General features: G+C 60.4%; 1 protein-coding gene across 3 annotated transcripts in view; it reads right to left on the reverse strand.

Moving 5' to 3' along the window:
* Positions 1–16,105, reverse strand: part of TSPAN11 (tetraspanin 11) — a 59,066-nt gene that overhangs the window by 2,268 nt on the left and 40,693 nt on the right. Inside the window, exons 4-9 of one of the 3 annotated variants that reach the window (XM_036300477.1) lie at positions 12,887–12,961; positions 11,980–12,084; positions 10,953–11,111; positions 10,499–10,585; positions 10,257–10,341; positions 1,246–5,818 (exon numbers count right to left, since the gene is read on the reverse strand). In XM_036300477.1, coding sequence (XP_036156370.1) covers positions 10,267–10,341; positions 10,499–10,585; positions 10,953–11,111; positions 11,980–12,084; positions 12,887–12,961 — 501 coding nt within the window. In that variant the 3' untranslated portion in view covers positions 1,246–5,818; positions 10,257–10,266. Of the gene's footprint in view, positions 1–1,245; positions 5,819–10,256; positions 10,342–10,498; positions 10,586–10,952; positions 11,112–11,979; positions 12,085–12,886; positions 12,962–16,105 lie in introns of those variants that run through there. The other 2 variants (XM_036300478.1, XM_036300479.1) reach the window with 2 other exon arrangements.

Raw genomic sequence — 16,105 nt, forward strand, 5'->3', positions numbered from 1 at the left:
GGGGAGGGGAGGGGGAGGAGGAGAAGACGAATCTCAGCTTTTATCCCTGTGTGTCCCTTTAACCCATGGGCAGCCTCTCTGTTCTCAGCTGGGGACAGGAAGTGGGAACCAAGTCCCACCAGCTTGAAGCAGCCCACCCTGCTGACAGAGGCATTATCTCCTGCCAGCAAGTAGTGGCAGCCGACAGGCCAGGGGCAGCCACCAGGGAGACAGCTTCCACAAAGGCTCCCACTGCCCCCATCCTGACCAGGCCCCACCGGCGCCATGGCCCTGGGGCGGCATGGGCAGCACCCACAGTGCTGTGTGTGGCAGGAAGGGGCCTGGAGGGGTCTCACCCTCTCACACTCAGTGATGGTGCAGGTGAGCAGACATCCTGTGAGAGGGGTGACCAGGGGCGCCCAGACTGGGCCCGTCCCCCGGCCTGATATCAAAGCCAGGGAGGCTGCCACTGTGACTGTTCAGTGAATGGTCTTGACCAACTGGCCAGGAGACACAGGAGGAGGCCAGGGATGCGGATCCCTGCCAGGCAGCCCCCACCCCCCACCCCCGCCCAGCCTGCCCCCCAGTCCCTCTGTCGCGGGGTCCCCAGCATCCAGCTTACCCGGGTGCTCTTCAGGCTCCCTCATGGACCCACCCCACCTTAAGCAAGTTTTCTAGACAGAATAGTGAATGAAACGGAATGAATGTTTTATGTCATAAAAGACAAGCATTTACTTTCTTTCGCTCCTTACTGGGCGGGCATCCTAGTGCGCTCAGGCCCTCTGAATCATGGATGGACGTCTTTTTGCATTGGGGTGAGGAGTGCCTTACTCTAGTTTGGGGAGGAGGACAAATGAGTGGTCGGGGAGGAGGGGGGAGACACTAGCACTCTGCGGGGAGGGGGGGGGGGCAGGGAGCAGTAGAAGGTGTGCCTCAGCTTGAAGTGCCCCTGCCCTGCCCTCTCCGCACACCCTGCATCGGCTGCAGCCCGCCAGGGTGATGCCCACAGCAGGACGGGCAGACCGCAGGCTCGTAACAGGGGCTGCTGGGCATCACAGTCAGAAATGTGGCAGTCCCGGCTGCCCAAAGGCGACTTAAGGGGAACACAACTCAAGCACACTTGTGAGAGCCTGGTTCTCGCTCACCACCAGGAGTAGTGACGCCCATGGAGGTGAGGTCCGTGCAAACAGTCAAGGTGCTCCTACCAGCCTCCCCCCCCCCCCACACACACACCTGATGGAATTCCCTGCAGGGGAGGAAAAACAGCAGCAGCAGGTAGTTCCAGATGCAGCTCCTTTATTATTGTGCCCCCTGGCCCCGAGGCTGGCTTACACGGAGACCAGCGGTGGAGGGGCTGTTTACGGGGAGAGCAGTTTCTCTGTATGTGATAGAGTCAGGCGACTTCCCTGTCTCTAGAGTATTGTGACAGCCCATATCCAGGACCGCCAGTTCCAGATCCCCAGGAGCCTGTCTGGCCTCAGGAGGAACTGGCTGCCTGGACAGACTTGTGGCGCTGGCACGGGTGTCTGTGGTGCTCACGCGGCGGGGAAGAGGGGACGCGGGAGGCCGCGGGAGGGGCACAGGCCTAGCACTGTGCTGGAAGAGAGAAGGGGCGACGAGAGTGGCGTGGGGCCGGAGCGGGTGGGAAAGGGGACTGGACTGTGGACCTGTTCCCTTCAGGGAAGAGGACCCGGCACTGCTCTGCCAGCCGGGGTCACAGAGGGGCTCAGGCGGCCCCTCAATCCAAGCGGAGGTGGGGCAGGTGCTGCAGGAACGCACGCAGGGAGGCACGGTCCTGGCTGGCGGTGAACTGCCCACAGCCGCCTGTTTCACAGAGTGGGACCCAAGCCTCACACCCGGAGGGGACTGAGCCCCGGGGCTGTGGCACACAAGGTGGTTCAGGGCTGTGGTCGAAAGCAGTGGCTCTCCAGGTGCAACCCCAGGTCAGCAGCACCCACATCACCTGGGAACTAGAGACACAAATCCTTGGCTCCACCCTCTGATCTGAAGATGGGGGAGGGGGAGAGGAAAGAGGGGGCAGTAATCTGCTAAAAACCCTCCAGGTGCCCCGCAGGCGACCCTCATGCAAGCTCAAGTTCGATCACTAGCATCCTTGGCAGATGTGAGCGCCACCCAGTGGTGACACAAAATGTGGGGTTCTCCTTAGCCATCAAACCACCTCCCCTTCTCCAGTTCTGTCCCCAGCCCAAAGTGGCCAGTAAGGAGAGTGTTTTCAGGGCTGATAGCAGGGTGGGTGGTGGTGAAAGTAACTTTTCATTCACACCCCCCACCTTGAACCCCTGAAGATGGACCGGAAGTGGCAGATCCCAAGACCAACAGTGGCCGTGGGGCATGAGGATCTTGGAGGCACATCGCCCTGCATGTCACCCCACCCCTCCTCAGGGCCAGGCCTGGGGCCGTGCACTGGGCGGCAGCCTGATGAGATTCTAGGCCTGAGACAGCTCACACTGTGCCCACCCAGAGCCCGGTATCGGCCACAGAGGGGAGGGAAGGCAGGCAGGAGGCAGTCAGCTCCACCAGCCGGGCACCTCCTCCCTGCCCCGGCAGCTCTGTGATGCGTGAGGCCGCATGGGCGGGCGGGAGAGGCGTTTCCTGCCACCTGGCCAGGCCTCCATGCCCAGACCACTGTCTCCACGCCGCATGAGCGTTCACATCTGCGTGGGGATTCTGAGTGCTGAGGGCGGTCACCCTCACTCTGGTGTCAGCGTTGGCTCCGGAGGTGGCAGGCCAGGCGCCCCTGAGCCATGGCCCCAGGCTCCTGTGAGACACTCTGCCGGGGGCGGGGGTCCCCTGTCAGCCCAAAGGAGCCACTCTTCTCTTCCAACCGCATAGAGCAGGGCTCTAGCGCTGGGGCTGATGGTGGTCCCGCCCAACCGGGGAGGGGGTGTGAGGCTGCCGAGGCTCCACAACACCCCACAGGCCATGCTGCTCCTGAATGCCAGCTTAGCGGTTTATTAGAGATGGAGAACTGGGGGCGCTCGGGAGAGGGGTGGCGTGACGGCAGCCACTGCTGCTGACTCTGAAGTGGGGGGAATATACCCTCGTACCTCGGTCCCTACGAGATGGTGTGTCTACGTGACTAACACATTCTAAGCACACAGTAGGCCTTCAGTAAACACAAGGCCCTGGCCCCCCCTCCCCCCATGGCTATGCCTGAGGAGCTCCTGGAGCTGGGAGGGGGAGGGAGAAAGAGAAGGATGGTCGCAAATATTTTAAACAAGACTTCATCCCCTCACCAAAGGCCGTTACACTCCTGTCTCCCCAAACACAGGTCATCCAGGGAGTTGGGGTGCAGCACTCCCTCTGGGAGGGGTGTTCCTATGAGCTGAGGGAGGGAAGGGCCGCTTGGTGAGATCGAGGTGTGGGTGTGCTGGCCTCTTTTCTGGACCTGTGTGCCAGCGCCTGTTGCCCCCGCAGGACTGCGATGGCCCTCACCAGGCACGCCTTCTCTCTCCGGGAACTCAGGGCCTTGCCGGCCTCAGAGCAGGGACCTGGGGGAGCCATCCTGGCACAGATCTGCATGCTCACAGGCGGGACCAGCACCCCAGCTCTGACTCCAGCCTTCAGGGCGCCCCTTGGGGAACCTGCCATGCCCTGGGCCTCAGTTTCCTGTCATCATGTCTCATCTCCCAGGCCGTAGGCATGAACAAAGAGGTCCCAGTCCCCAAAATTCTGGGCTGCTCTGTCCCTCTGCGGCTTGGACCAGCCCGGTTCCTCGGAAGTGCTCCCAAGACGATGCCCAGCACAGGAGCCACAGCTCCCCCAGCCTCTGCCTCGTCAGCACAGGAGGTGGGGCAGGAAGTCAGCTCTCCAGGGTCTCCCCCAGTGACAAGGCCCGGCACCCCATCCCCATCTGCACAGGCTGGGGCACCTCAGGAAAGTGAAGGGACCCAGGAGGGGCAGGCATGTAACAGGCCAACACCCCTCCCACTGCCGCCTCCCTCGGCCCTGGCAGGAAGAGCTCTCTCTCTCTCCTCTCTCTCTCTCTCTCTCTCTCTCTCTCTCTCTCTCTCTCTCTCTCCCTGTGAGACCTGTCGTCTGACTTCTGTCCCTGCAAAGAGCTTGGCCTCACCGTCACCTTTTATCTATCTGCATGAGTCCCGGGAAGCTGGAGGGCAGCAAAGATGACCACACCACCGTTTCTTTTGTCCTTGATGCAGCCTGGGGTTGCTAGCAAAGCTGGCCTCCCTCCTAATGAATTTTTCTCAGCCACCCCAAGGCCCTCTGGGTGGAGGAGCTAAGCCAGCCAGGGTCCCCACCAGCCCCGGAGGCAGGGAGGCAGGGAGGCAATGTGCTCTGAGGGTGTGCAGCTTCTGCTCAATTGAGGGCTGAGCTGGGGATAGCAGGGACCTGTGTATGGGAGAGAGAATACCCTTCACCCAGGACTGACCCGGCTCAGCCAGAGCTGAGCTTGTCACACTGGGACTGGACCCAGTGGGGAGGCAGGAGGTGACCTTCCTTGGCCCTGGTTTTAGCATAACAAGGGCCCACCTCTCATGGGTGGGGCGGGAAGAGGGTCCCCAGGACCCGGGAAGAGCAGGTGTGGAAGCGGGTGTGGGGTCTTCCTGTTGGAGCACCATGTCATAGCCTCAGGGGGCTGGGTGTGGGGGAGAGGGCTTCGGCTGTCGAAGGAAAACTGTCAGCATCTGCACTGCATTTCTAGGCTTTGCTTTCTGTTCTCCCTCAGTATCGGGAAGTTCTTCCTGAGGATCCCCTGCCCAATTCAGACAGCGAGGCAGGACCGGAGGGAGGGACTGTGCTCACTCCGGGAGCAGAGCAAGGCCTCGTGGTCAGGGAGCCTGACACAGGACAAGTGAGGTTCAGGGCAGAGCACCCCTTGACTTGGAGCTTTACCTTTTCAGTGGCTCCAGCGTTTCAGGCTCTGTGATTGGGTCCAATCGGGAGGAGTTTTACACTCGCCCACATTAACCCCCAAAGGTTTAAAACCCTGGCCGTTCTGAGAATCAGGCCCTACACAGGAGATTCCTGGAGGCTGGGGCTCGGGGCCTTTCTCCCAGGGCTCCACTCCCGGGGAAGGCCTCCAGGCGGTGCAGGCTCCTGCTGCAGCACATGCAGGTAGGGCCAACTCCCCGCCTTCTCTACGCCCCCAGCCCCCTCGCGCCCTGGCTGAAGCCCCACCCTCTACCACTGCCCACATCCAGCTCCCAGCGGCCTCACCTCATTCTCTCCACTCTCAGGCCCTGCAGGAAGGAGCCAGGCCATGGAGACACTCCTCTCCCGTGAGAAGGCCTTGGGGTAGGCAGATCAGAGGCCTGGGCCTTCTGGGAGCAGAGATACCCCTAACTGCCCACCGTGATGCATCTCCGGGAGGCCAGAGCAAGGCCCCCAAACCTAGGCAGAGGCGAGAAGAGGGCTGTTCAGCACCCATCGGGTCATGCTGAACGCCCGGTCCAGAGGGGTCAAGGTTTGTAGTCCTTCGATGTCGTTTCAGGAGCTGGGAGGGAGCAGAGAGTCCAACTCTCTCACCTTCCTGTGGTCCTTGGGAGCCTCCTGTCTGCCCCTGGCAGGGCCAGTCCCCGCCTGGGCTGGCAGTGAGCACTCAGAAATGGAGGGTTCCCGTCTGGTGGGAACTTTAAGAGCCGTGGTCTTGAGCACTTGGTGGGTCTGAAGGGTGGGCACCAGGGATGGGGACTTTCTGGGAGTTTCTAGATGAGCTATGCTGGCTCTGCGGGTCTGGCAGATGGGATTTGGACCCCTGTCCTTGTGGGGGGCAGTTGGAGGGGGACAGGATGGGCCGTTAGTGAACATGCAGCTGGAGCCTCCGGTGCAAGCAGCAGGTGAGAACCATTCCGCAGGTCTGCCAGGTGGAGAGAGCAGAGATCAGGACCCCATTGCGGTACGGCCAGCAGTGCCCAGAGCGCGGCTTCCCACATGGAGTGCGCAGCTGGGACCCGGATGAAGGGCAGGTTCCCACGTGGGAGGTGGGGGAGGGAGGTACTGAGATTCTGCCATTCTGACAAGCTCCCAGGGAACACGCTCTGAGAACTACTCTGCCAGAGCAGTACGTCTCTCACTTTGATGGGAACGAATCACCCAGGGACCGCGATGTGGGTGGGGCCGAGGTTCTGCACTACTAGCGAACGAGCTCGGCCCTTGCCTGGTCTGCGGCCCAGCGCTTCTCCAGGGGCAGCTGGCTGCTACCTGAGCAGCCTTTCTCTGTCTGCATTGCTGCTCTGACCAGAGCAAAACCAGCCACCACAGTGGATTCTGGCAGATGGACAGAAGCCCCTGGGGAAACCGAGGCTCTGGGAGGGGCACCCAGAGCTGGCAAAAGCTCATCTGTAAGTCAGCGTGGAATGTGGCCCCAAACGAGGCCTTAGGAGCCTGCCTGACAGGCCCCCGTCACACCCACTAGCTGAGCAAGAAGGGGCTAGCAGTGGTCGGCAAACTCATTAGTCAACAGAGCCAAATATCAACAGTACAACAATTGAAATTTCTTTTGAGAGCCACATTTTTTAAACTTAAACTATATAGGTAGGTACATTGTTATTAACTTAATTAGGGTACTCCTAAGGCTTAGGAAGAGCCACACTCAAGGGGCCAAAGAGCCGCATGTGGCTCGCGAGCCACAGTTTGCCGACCACAGGGCTAGAGCATCGGCCCAGAGCAGGGCAGTGCTGGGAAGTCACCTTTTCCGGTCTCACTTTCCTGTCTCCACACTATTGAGGACCCTTATTCCCCCGCCTTCCCTTGCCTCCTTCCTCTCTACCCCTCCTCTCCTCCCTCCCACCCAAGGATATGCAGGGACAAGGCGAGGATATCTGGACCAGGGAGGCCACGGCTGTGATCATGCTCCTGACCATGAGGCCCTTGGATCCTGACTCCACCGGTGGGAGAGGGGCCCTAGGGCAGCCCGATGGCCACCCTGTGGACACGGGCCAAGGTGCACTTCCCCACATATAGGAGCAAGGCCCCATCTTCCCCAAACTTTCCAACAGCTGCTGCCAACGGGAGGACAGGCAGGTGAGGACTCCTACGGGCCGGTAGGCGCTCAGTCTCTCTTTGCGAGGCTGGCATAGGAGGTAGTGAAGGATGCCCCTCTTCTTCCCCTTCCTCCCTCCTCTCCACCCCGACGTGGGAGGCTGGTGGGGCCCTGTGAACACAGCCCTCAGCTCCAGACTTGGTGCCAGAGCAGAGCTAATCCACCAAGTACTCGGAGCCACAGCTGAAAGGCGGTGTAAGAGGTTATTTTGTCTCCCACCGGCTGTTAGCAGATGGTTGTCACAGCCATGACACCCGGTGTCACGCAGCATGCCCTGTCCTGTGGTTATCTGAGTCTTTCTCATCCTTGCTAAGGGGGGAGCCGGAGGGAGCAGGTGGACCAGCAGGGGCTTGTGGCTACCTCTCCTACACCTCATGCCGGGGGAGACGGGAGGGCTGGGCTCCCAGCATGCTCACTCTTGAATGAGATGTGTGTTCCCAGGGTGCCTCCCAGGGAAGGCACAGCGAGGATGGAGTGTGCGGGCCAGAATCTCGCCAATGCATGCACACACACACACACACACACACACAACCCCCACCCTGACTCATGCAGAAGAGTAATGGACTGAGCGTTCAGATCCCTGAGTGAGCTGTGTCTCCTTCCTGGCAGAGGACATGCAGAGATCAGCACACTCAGCGGCAGACCAGGGTGAGCAGAGAAAACACACAAGTTGACCACGGGAGCGGGAGATGGCAGATGACAGGCTGCTGGGCCCAGCCTGTGTGGGAGATGGCACCCCCTCCTGACGGCCGGCCTGGATATAGCACATGGCACACGTGGGCTTTTAACAGAGAAGCCGGCTGCTTTCAGCTTCTTTCGAGGTTTCTGACCCAGCACCTGGCGGTCACCAAGAGCATCAGGGAAGGACCAGGAGGTCCCAGGAAGCCACTCGGTTCCCCTTAATGACCTGCAGAGTCCAATCTCACTGTCTTGCGAGTTTTCCGGGCTCTGCAGCATGTTCCTATCTTGTCGTGTGGGAATGTGGGGGTGGGAGTAGGAGTGGGCTAACTTCCATTTGGAGCCGTGTGGCCTTGGGCACAGCCACATCCCTCTCTGAGCCTCAAATCCTCCTCTATCAATAGGAAAACCTCTGACTTCAAGCTAGGTTTCCTCCAGTCCCGACCAGGGAAGCATATGACACCATCTTGGCCTTGTCTATCCTGAGCCTTGAGGGTCTCCCAAGTGCCAGGCTGGGCGTGTGTGGGAAGGGGCCTGGTGCCGGCTCCGGCGGGAGGATGACTGTGAACCTGGGAACAGGCCTGGTGCGAGCCCTCCTTCAAGGCCAGCAGCTGACCTGGACTTGGGGAGCTTAGTTCCAGCACTGGCCAGCAGAGGGAGCTGTAACCCAGGCTTGGCTGCTGCAGGGCCAGCCTCAGAGGAATGGAGGGGAGAGACTGCCCAAGGGCTTGGGGTTCATGGAGGTGGCCCGGAGAAGCTCTCTCTGGGGGACTGTAGGAGTAGTTCTACAGTGAGCTGGACCAAGACTTTCATGGTGGGGGTGGAGGGGGCAGGAGGCACCTGTGGGCCTGCAGGCACCCTGCCACCTGGCCTCCTGGGCATCACTCCTGCAGGTGCACTTGGCCACCTTGCCCTTAGGCTCTGGGCACTGGCAGTCCCTCCCTGCCCATGGCTTCACTGACCTGTCTCAGCTTCTCCAGGCTCTCAGGCCAGAGAGGCCAGAAAGAAATGGGCACAGAGCGTGGCCCCGGCCTGGCCAGCGTCCATGCAGAGCAGGTCCCCTCGATACCTGACGCAAACAGCAGGTTTCCAGAAACCACAGCTGATTCAGGGGCTGAGTGCAGAGCAGCCTTTTCCCCAGACCCTATGGCAACTCCCCCGGGGTTCAGTATGTGGGGCACAGGCCTGCCCTGGGAAGTACACGAGGGGCCAGGTGACTGCCCCCTGGGGCTCCCTGGGCCTGCTCCTGAGTGGAGGTGAAGGGGCAGCTGGTCTGTCCAGGGAACAATCAGGGCTTCTGGGAGAAATAATGTGCCACATGTAAATGATAAAAGTAATGATGGGGACCATGTCCTGAGCACCTGTTACCTGCTCGGCAGTGAGCCATGTGGTTACATATAGACTGCTGATCCTCACTGGTCACGAACCAGCTATAATTAGCCCCACATCACAAATGAGGAGCCAGGGCTCCGAGATGAATAACCAGCCCTCGGTTGTCCGGTCTCCCTCCAGAGGGCCAGGCCCAGCAGGTGAGGCTGCAGCTGGACCCTCTGGCACTCAGGCTGACGTGGGCCAGCAGCCGTGACCTGGGGGAAACCCACACGGAGGCTCCCTAGCCTCGCACCCACCCTGCTTCTCTTTCCATGGAACTGTGTTGGGAGGGAGTTTGGGAAAGCGAAGGACCACGGAGACCTGGGTGGCAGTTCAGGACGAGACCCTCGGTAAGTCCCCTCCCTGGGTCCCAACTTTCTGGTCTGTAAAACGGGGAGGACACTGTTACTCGCCTGGCCTGGCTCTCAGGTTGTGGGGATCAGTTAAGAGAAAGTATCTGAGTCACTCTGAAGTCCACAGAGTTTCCACTTATGGAGGCCCTCGCCTGTGCCGGGTGCTGCTGCCGCCCACGTATCACCTTGTTCTTATCTGGCCCTCACGCAGTGGGGAAACAATCCATAGTTTGAGGATGACATTGGGGCGCCAGGAAGTAACTGCTCAAGGTCGCACAGAAGCAGCGGCAGGATTGGACCCAGGTCCTCTGACAGGCAGCCACTGCTCTCCCCGCTCCCCTGGACAGTGCTTATAGACCAGGCACAGGAAGGTGGGACAGGACTGAGCTCCCTCCAGAACCGGCTGGGCTGAAGCAGGAGTATCAGGTGAGGAGGGCACGCAGGGCCCTTGCTCGCTGAGCCTGTCCTTGCCCCTGCGGGTGCCACTCCTGTCTCCTCTGATCTTGACCTGTGACTAGAATGACTCATGGGAGCAACACTAACTCCCTGGATGGCAGCTGGGGGAGGGTGGAGTAGTGACCCAGAGCAAAGAGCATGGCTCATGCTCGGAGCAGAGAGCTGGGTGTACACAGGGAGCACATATCCACAGGTGTGCACACGCACATAACAGAGGAATGAGAGCATGTCATGCACACACACACACATACATACACGCACACGTGCACAAGCACACCTAGACACATACACATGCATCCAACCCCCACCATGATGCATGCGGACACACCCAGGGCCCGCAGCCACAGCAGGCTGCACACACACCTGCACATGCACACACGGGTGCATGCACATACCTGAGCCCACTCACACTCCTCTCAGGTCTCTGTTCCTTACAAGTTCAAGTTGGCCCCCCGGCCCCAGGCATTTTCCTTCCTGTCTCTGGGGAAGAGAGTGACCATGTGACTCAACTTTGGCTGCGAAGGGAAGGGGAGAGGAGGGCAGGGCAGAGTGTGCGTGTGCAAAGGGTCAGTGGTCTGAGATCACAGCCCGAGGGAGGGGCGTTCAGAGCTCTTCTATGGCCCCTCCCCTCACTCACCTGCAGGCAGGCCACCCCGATGCCCACTGCTCCCATGAGCAGCAGGTGGTTGGCCAGGAACTGTTCCAGTTTGGTGATGCAGCCTCCCTGTAAGGGAACAGCAGGTCACACTCACCTTGACCCAGAAGTGGGCGAGGATGGGAGGGAAGGGCAGGCCGGGTGCTGCATCCGACTGGCTGAGGGAAGGCCGGAGACTGAAAGGGCCTGTTCCAGCTTTCCCATTGCCCACAGGCTTTTGGGTGACCCCGGGTCGGCCATGATGTGCCGGAATCTCTCAGTAGCAGGTGTGCGTCCCCTGCTTTGTGCGGCCCTTTGAAGGCCCAGCACTGCTGCTTTCTGGCCAATAAATAAGTGGGCCCTCTCTCCCCACCTGTCTGCCCTGAGCTTGCCTTTTGGGGGCCCCTGGATGGCCAGCTGGGCCCTCTGCAGGCCCCAGCTGGAGAAAGGTGCTCACCTCCACCTTGTAGATGTTGGAGGGGTGGGCCCTCTGGCCGCAGCGCGCTACCACCGTCTTGCAGCAGCTGTCGGGCACCCGGCGGCCCTCGGCCTCCCGGGACAGGATGTAGGCACTGTGCTGCCAGTCGGCAGAGCTGTTGCTTCCGCAGCACTTGAACTGCAGAGAGAGGCCGAACCTGGCGGTGAGGAGACGCACAGGCCCCTCCAGCAGCTCGGTTCCAGGGAGCAGGACCATTATTCAAATAGCAACCAGCCCCTTCTTCTCCCTGGGATTCCTCCCTTCCCCTGTTTAGAGTGGGGGCTGGTCTCATTTCAGGCAAAATTTGCCTGCAGGCCACCTGTTTGCTGCCTTAAACATCATCAAGATCTTCAAGGAGATTATGCTGGTGCCCTGGGGGCAGGGAGTGTGTGAGAAGATGGGCAGGGAGGTAGAGGCAGGTGGGGCCACACCCACCAGAGGTAGTTTTCTGGGCCCGCAGGGAGGCAGAACCCAGGGCCAGGGACCCAGTCCTGCCACAGGTTCCAGGCCCCCATTCAGGCTTTGAGGCCTCAGAGCCCTGAGTCCTGCAGGGACATAAAAGGTGTCCCAGAGGCCAAGGAGCAGGCAGCTCAGCAGTGACCAGAGGGGCTGGTGTGAGCCGACCTGGGCCCTGCATCTGCTGCACCTCCCAGGGCAGGAATGTGCCCGCCCAGATCAGGGTGATTGAAAAACAGGAGATTGGTTATTTCTCGCCCTTCTGGTTTGGGGATTGAGACTTAGAGTCCCTACGTGGGCCATGAACATGGCTATTTGAGGTGGTCTCTGGCGTCAGAGGTGCGGGTGGGGCGGGAGGTGCATTCAGTCTACTTAAGTGTTTGTTAGGCACCTACTCTGTGCCGGGAGTGACGCTCGGCCCTGGGCTCAAACATGAGTTTATCAAAGCTTATCATTGCCTGTCGTCCAGTAGGAGTTGACAGAGGTAAGGAACTTGCCCGGGGCACACAGACGGAAGGGACAGAGAGGACCCCACCCTGTCCGGGCTTACGTCCTGCTGCAGACGGTCGACGGAGGTGGTGATCTCCATGGCTCCAGGCTGCCCATAGTTCTCAGCCAGCGTCCGGGTCATGTGCTGCTTCAGTTCATTGCTCAGCTGGAGGGTGGAGGGGAGGTGGGTCAGCAGAGCGCCCCACCCCGGTCCCCAGGCCTGCGCCTAACCACCAGCTACTCTGCACCACTGTCCTTCCAATGGTGCAGTGCGGTGGTTTCCCACACAGTGGAAGGGACCCTCCGCGCACAGCAGACAGAGTTATGAGGCGATGTTGCAAAAGCTGGGGCCTTAACATAAGGGTGTGGTGGGAGGAGCTGAGCGGCAGGTGCGGGAGGAGACAGCTCGGAGGCCCAGGGCTGCTTTTAAATACCTGTTGAATTTCATTTTGGTCATGAGATCCCGTGGGCACCCAGTGCTCCTCCAGGTACTGGCTTGAAACAACCAGCATGGTCACTGTCTCTACCAGCCGAATATCAGTCTGGTCGTGGCCTTGAAGCCTGCTTCAGAGGGCACGTGGTGGGAGAGGACCCGACCGGCCCCGTCCTCCTTGTCCTCGCAGGCAGACAAGGCCGGTGCTGTCTTCATAGTCTGGCATGTGGCCCTGGGCCAGGCCTTGCTTTCCCCTTGGATGTGTGACTTCCCCTTAGGAGGGGAGAGGAGCCAGCCACCCCCGGGAAGCGTCCCCTCCTGGCTCCCATGAAGACATCCACATCCACAGGTGGAGGGGAGGGTTACTGGGACCCGGGCGAGAAGCAGGACCCAGATGTGCCGAGGAGTGTTGGGGCCTGGGAGACAGGACCACCCCGTGTGCCGGTGCCTCGCTTCCCCAGCACCCTGCACCCTCCCCCTCGCGTGGCCTCCTGGGGGCGCTATGGGCAACGCAGAAGGAAGATCTTCCACTCACCCTCTGGTAGTACACGTGGGCCAGGACCCCCGCCACCAGCTCCACGAGGAAGATCACCAGCAACAGGCAGAAATACTAGGGACAAGGGGAGAAGACGGTCAGTCACCCTGGGATCGGGCTGGGGAGTGGATGGTACTTCAGGGCCACTATGAAAATGCTTTCTTAAAGTAGTGAGGGAGGTGGGGCACCTGCCAGGGACCCCCACCCCCAGAGCATCTTCCTCTCTTTCCAGCAGCTCTGGGCATCCCCACCTCTGCTGGCTGCTGGCTGCTGGCTGCTGGCACGGAGTTCTGCACTCACCTCTTCACTCACTGGTCTGCTGGCAGCTTGTTAATCCACCCACACATCCAATACTTACTAAATGCCTACTATATGCCAGGCCTCATCAGTAAGATGGTTATTGCCTTCAAACTTATTGGTGGTAGGGGGATAGACAGTAAGTGATCATAATGATGTGTTTTAAATGCTGTTATGGGGCAAGCCCTGGAAACTATGGGAGAGCAGTCAGAGAAGGCTTCCTGGAGGAGGTGACACCTGAGTGGCACCTCTAAGGATGAGTGAGCATTTGCCAGGTGAAGAAGGAGGGAAGTGCATGCCAGGCAGAGGTGAGAGCAGAAGCATGGGGTGTTTGAGTTCAGGGACATGGCTGGAGTGTAGGGGCTGCAGCAACCAAGGCTCTGGAAAAGCACAGGCAGGGACCTGGGAAGGGCATTGCAGCGGTACTAAATTCCCCTCACCACTGCCTGACTGCTCCGGCTCGCTGCTCTGCACGCTTCACAGCCCTGCTGACGCTGCTGGCTGGGTTCCTGGCTGTGCTCTGGGCTGTGACGGGCCTCATCCTGCCCCTCTCCCCACCTGCTTTTACCACCAGGAAGGCTCGGGACACTGCTGGATCCCGGTATGTTCTTGGAGGAGCCAACAGGTCAGAAATGCATGTCAGGCCCACATGACTGCGAGGGAACAGGGTGAGGGAGATGGTGCAGGTACAGGTAGGGAAGAAGGAAAGACATGGGGGGAGAGGAGGAAGAAGAGGGGGTGCTGTTGCCTGAAATTGGCCCCTTCTGGGCAAGCACAGCCGCTACTCCTGGGCACTGGTTGGTGATGCTCTTCCTCCCTCCAGGCACTGCCCACCTGTGGGTGAGCTCTGAGATGCCGGGGGTCATCAGGTGTGGCAAGAAAGTGGGCAGGAGGGTCTGAGGGCAAGGAGACAGCTGGCACGGGCTCCCGAGAGTTGACAGGGTGAGATAGCAGGAGGGCAGGGGCTGTCTGGCCATGTCAGAGGCAATTTCAGCCCATGGGCCTGTAGGCCTTGCCCACTGGCTCCCAGAGCCCAGCAGGGGGCTTGGCAAGGGCAGGACTGAAGCAACACAGGGGAGAGCACATTTCACGGACGAAGACCTTTGACCCACGAGCAGGCTTCCTTTCAAGTTAAGTGAATCTGCTGCTTCTCCCTCAGCCGTTGGATTGAGCTCATCGTCTCCCAGCACCGAGTGAGCAGAGAAACCTACAGTCTCAGTACTGGTGCCAGGCCTGCCCGTCACTGTCCTGGGTCCTCCCTTCCTGCCCTGCTCTATGCTGCACCAGGAATGGCCCGGGCCTGCATGTCCCAGCTCTTCCCATACTTCCCCAGGCCCAGGCCCGGTCCCCACTGGGTGAGGGTGTGGAGGAGGCGGGTGTGGAGGAGGGTGGGGGCACCCGCCTTGGCTCTCCGTGCAGGCTCTGGATGGAGGCTCAGGCTGACTGCACAGGATCCCAAGCTCCTGGCCCCCAGATGAGGTCTCGAGTGGGGAGGCCAGAGGCAGGTTCCAAGTGGGCATGTGCCCTGGGCCCATGGATTCTTCCCGCTACAGGGAGGGCTTTGGATGAAGGGGGCTGTGTGTGCCTGGGTCCTCGGGAGGCACTGAATGTTGTCCATGTGAGCAGGAGGCTGAGAGAGGTCTGTGGCTGGGTCCTCTCTGCTAAGCAGCCTGGGTGCCTAACACAGGGCCTGGAAACTGGAGGATGGTGGTGGAATGTCAGCTGACTTGGCTGTGAGTCCAGGCTCTGCCACTTGCTGGCTCTGGACGGGTGACCTCTGACACCTTGGTGTGAATTAGAAAAATGTGCTGCAATGAGAAAAACGTGGCTCAGTGAGCTGGGCAAGCTGACTTCAGCCTTCCCTGATTCCTTGTACAAGGTGCAACCTCCAGGGCCATACGCAGGGCCCTGCCTGTGGGGCTGAGCCAGTGGGTGGCCCATCCTGTCCTGCTTACCCCTAGGAGCACCCAGTGGGAGGGGAGTTATGCTTTACGATGATCTGGCCTGCTTTTTGCTCCAGAACTCGTAGCGACAGCCTGAGGTGAGCTGCACTTGTCAGCCAGCGGCAGGCACGGTTGTCCCGGCCAGATGGTTGTCCTCCTGGGAGCTGCCCGGCCCACTGGACAGTGTGTGGCTGCACTGACACCCACCAGGAGGGTGTCCCTGCTAATGCATGCACTCCAGGACCTTGGGGATGTGCCTGACCCATAGTTCCTTTCGAACACGGCTGCACCTCCCTGCTGGCTCCACATTCATCCCCAGCTCCCATCCTGCCACCGGAGCCTCCGTGCGGTGGCTGCCAGTCACCCCCAGGCTCCCGGTGCACCACTGTGCCTCTGTGGTGTGGGAGGAAGAGATGTCGAGCCTGTGCCTGCCCCTCTGCCCTTTGCCTTACTCGGTCCAGCCTAACTTCTCTCGGAGTCTAGTTACTACCTGCACACGCTGGACAACGCTCCCGGGGGCGCACAGAGCCTGAGCACAGCCGGCCTCTGCTCTCTCCCTGCCGCCTGCCCGGGTTCGCTGCCCCGGCCGCATCTGTGCCCCGCAGCTGTTAGCCACCAACCTCAGCTCCCGCTAGGCCCCCAAAGCCCTCCCTGAGCTGGAAGCTCCTGGCTGTGACCTCACTGCTGATACCCTTGAACCGATCTGACTGGCGGGCCTCACGCTGGTCTGCTCTGGGGACTATGGACACTCTGACCCGTATCTTGTTCTGTCTTCGCAGGCCCTGTGCATGGGTGTGAGCCTACCCCTCCCCCCAGCTCCCCCTGTGCCGGGCCTGCCCCTGCTCTCAGGGCTGCCCCTGTCCTTCCAGAAGTGGCCGCCTGAGTCTTGGCTGGACAGAAAGCAGGACGAGAATTCCAAGGGAAGCTCTTGTAGCTTCTGCCCCCAGAGCCTTTGATAAGAATGATGCCACTTCAAAGG

This window comes from Myotis myotis, unplaced genomic scaffold, assembly GCF_014108235.1.
Source record: "Myotis myotis isolate mMyoMyo1 unplaced genomic scaffold, mMyoMyo1.p scaffold_m19_p_3, whole genome shotgun sequence".
Taxonomy (NCBI): Eukaryota; Metazoa; Chordata; class Mammalia; order Chiroptera; family Vespertilionidae; genus Myotis; species Myotis myotis.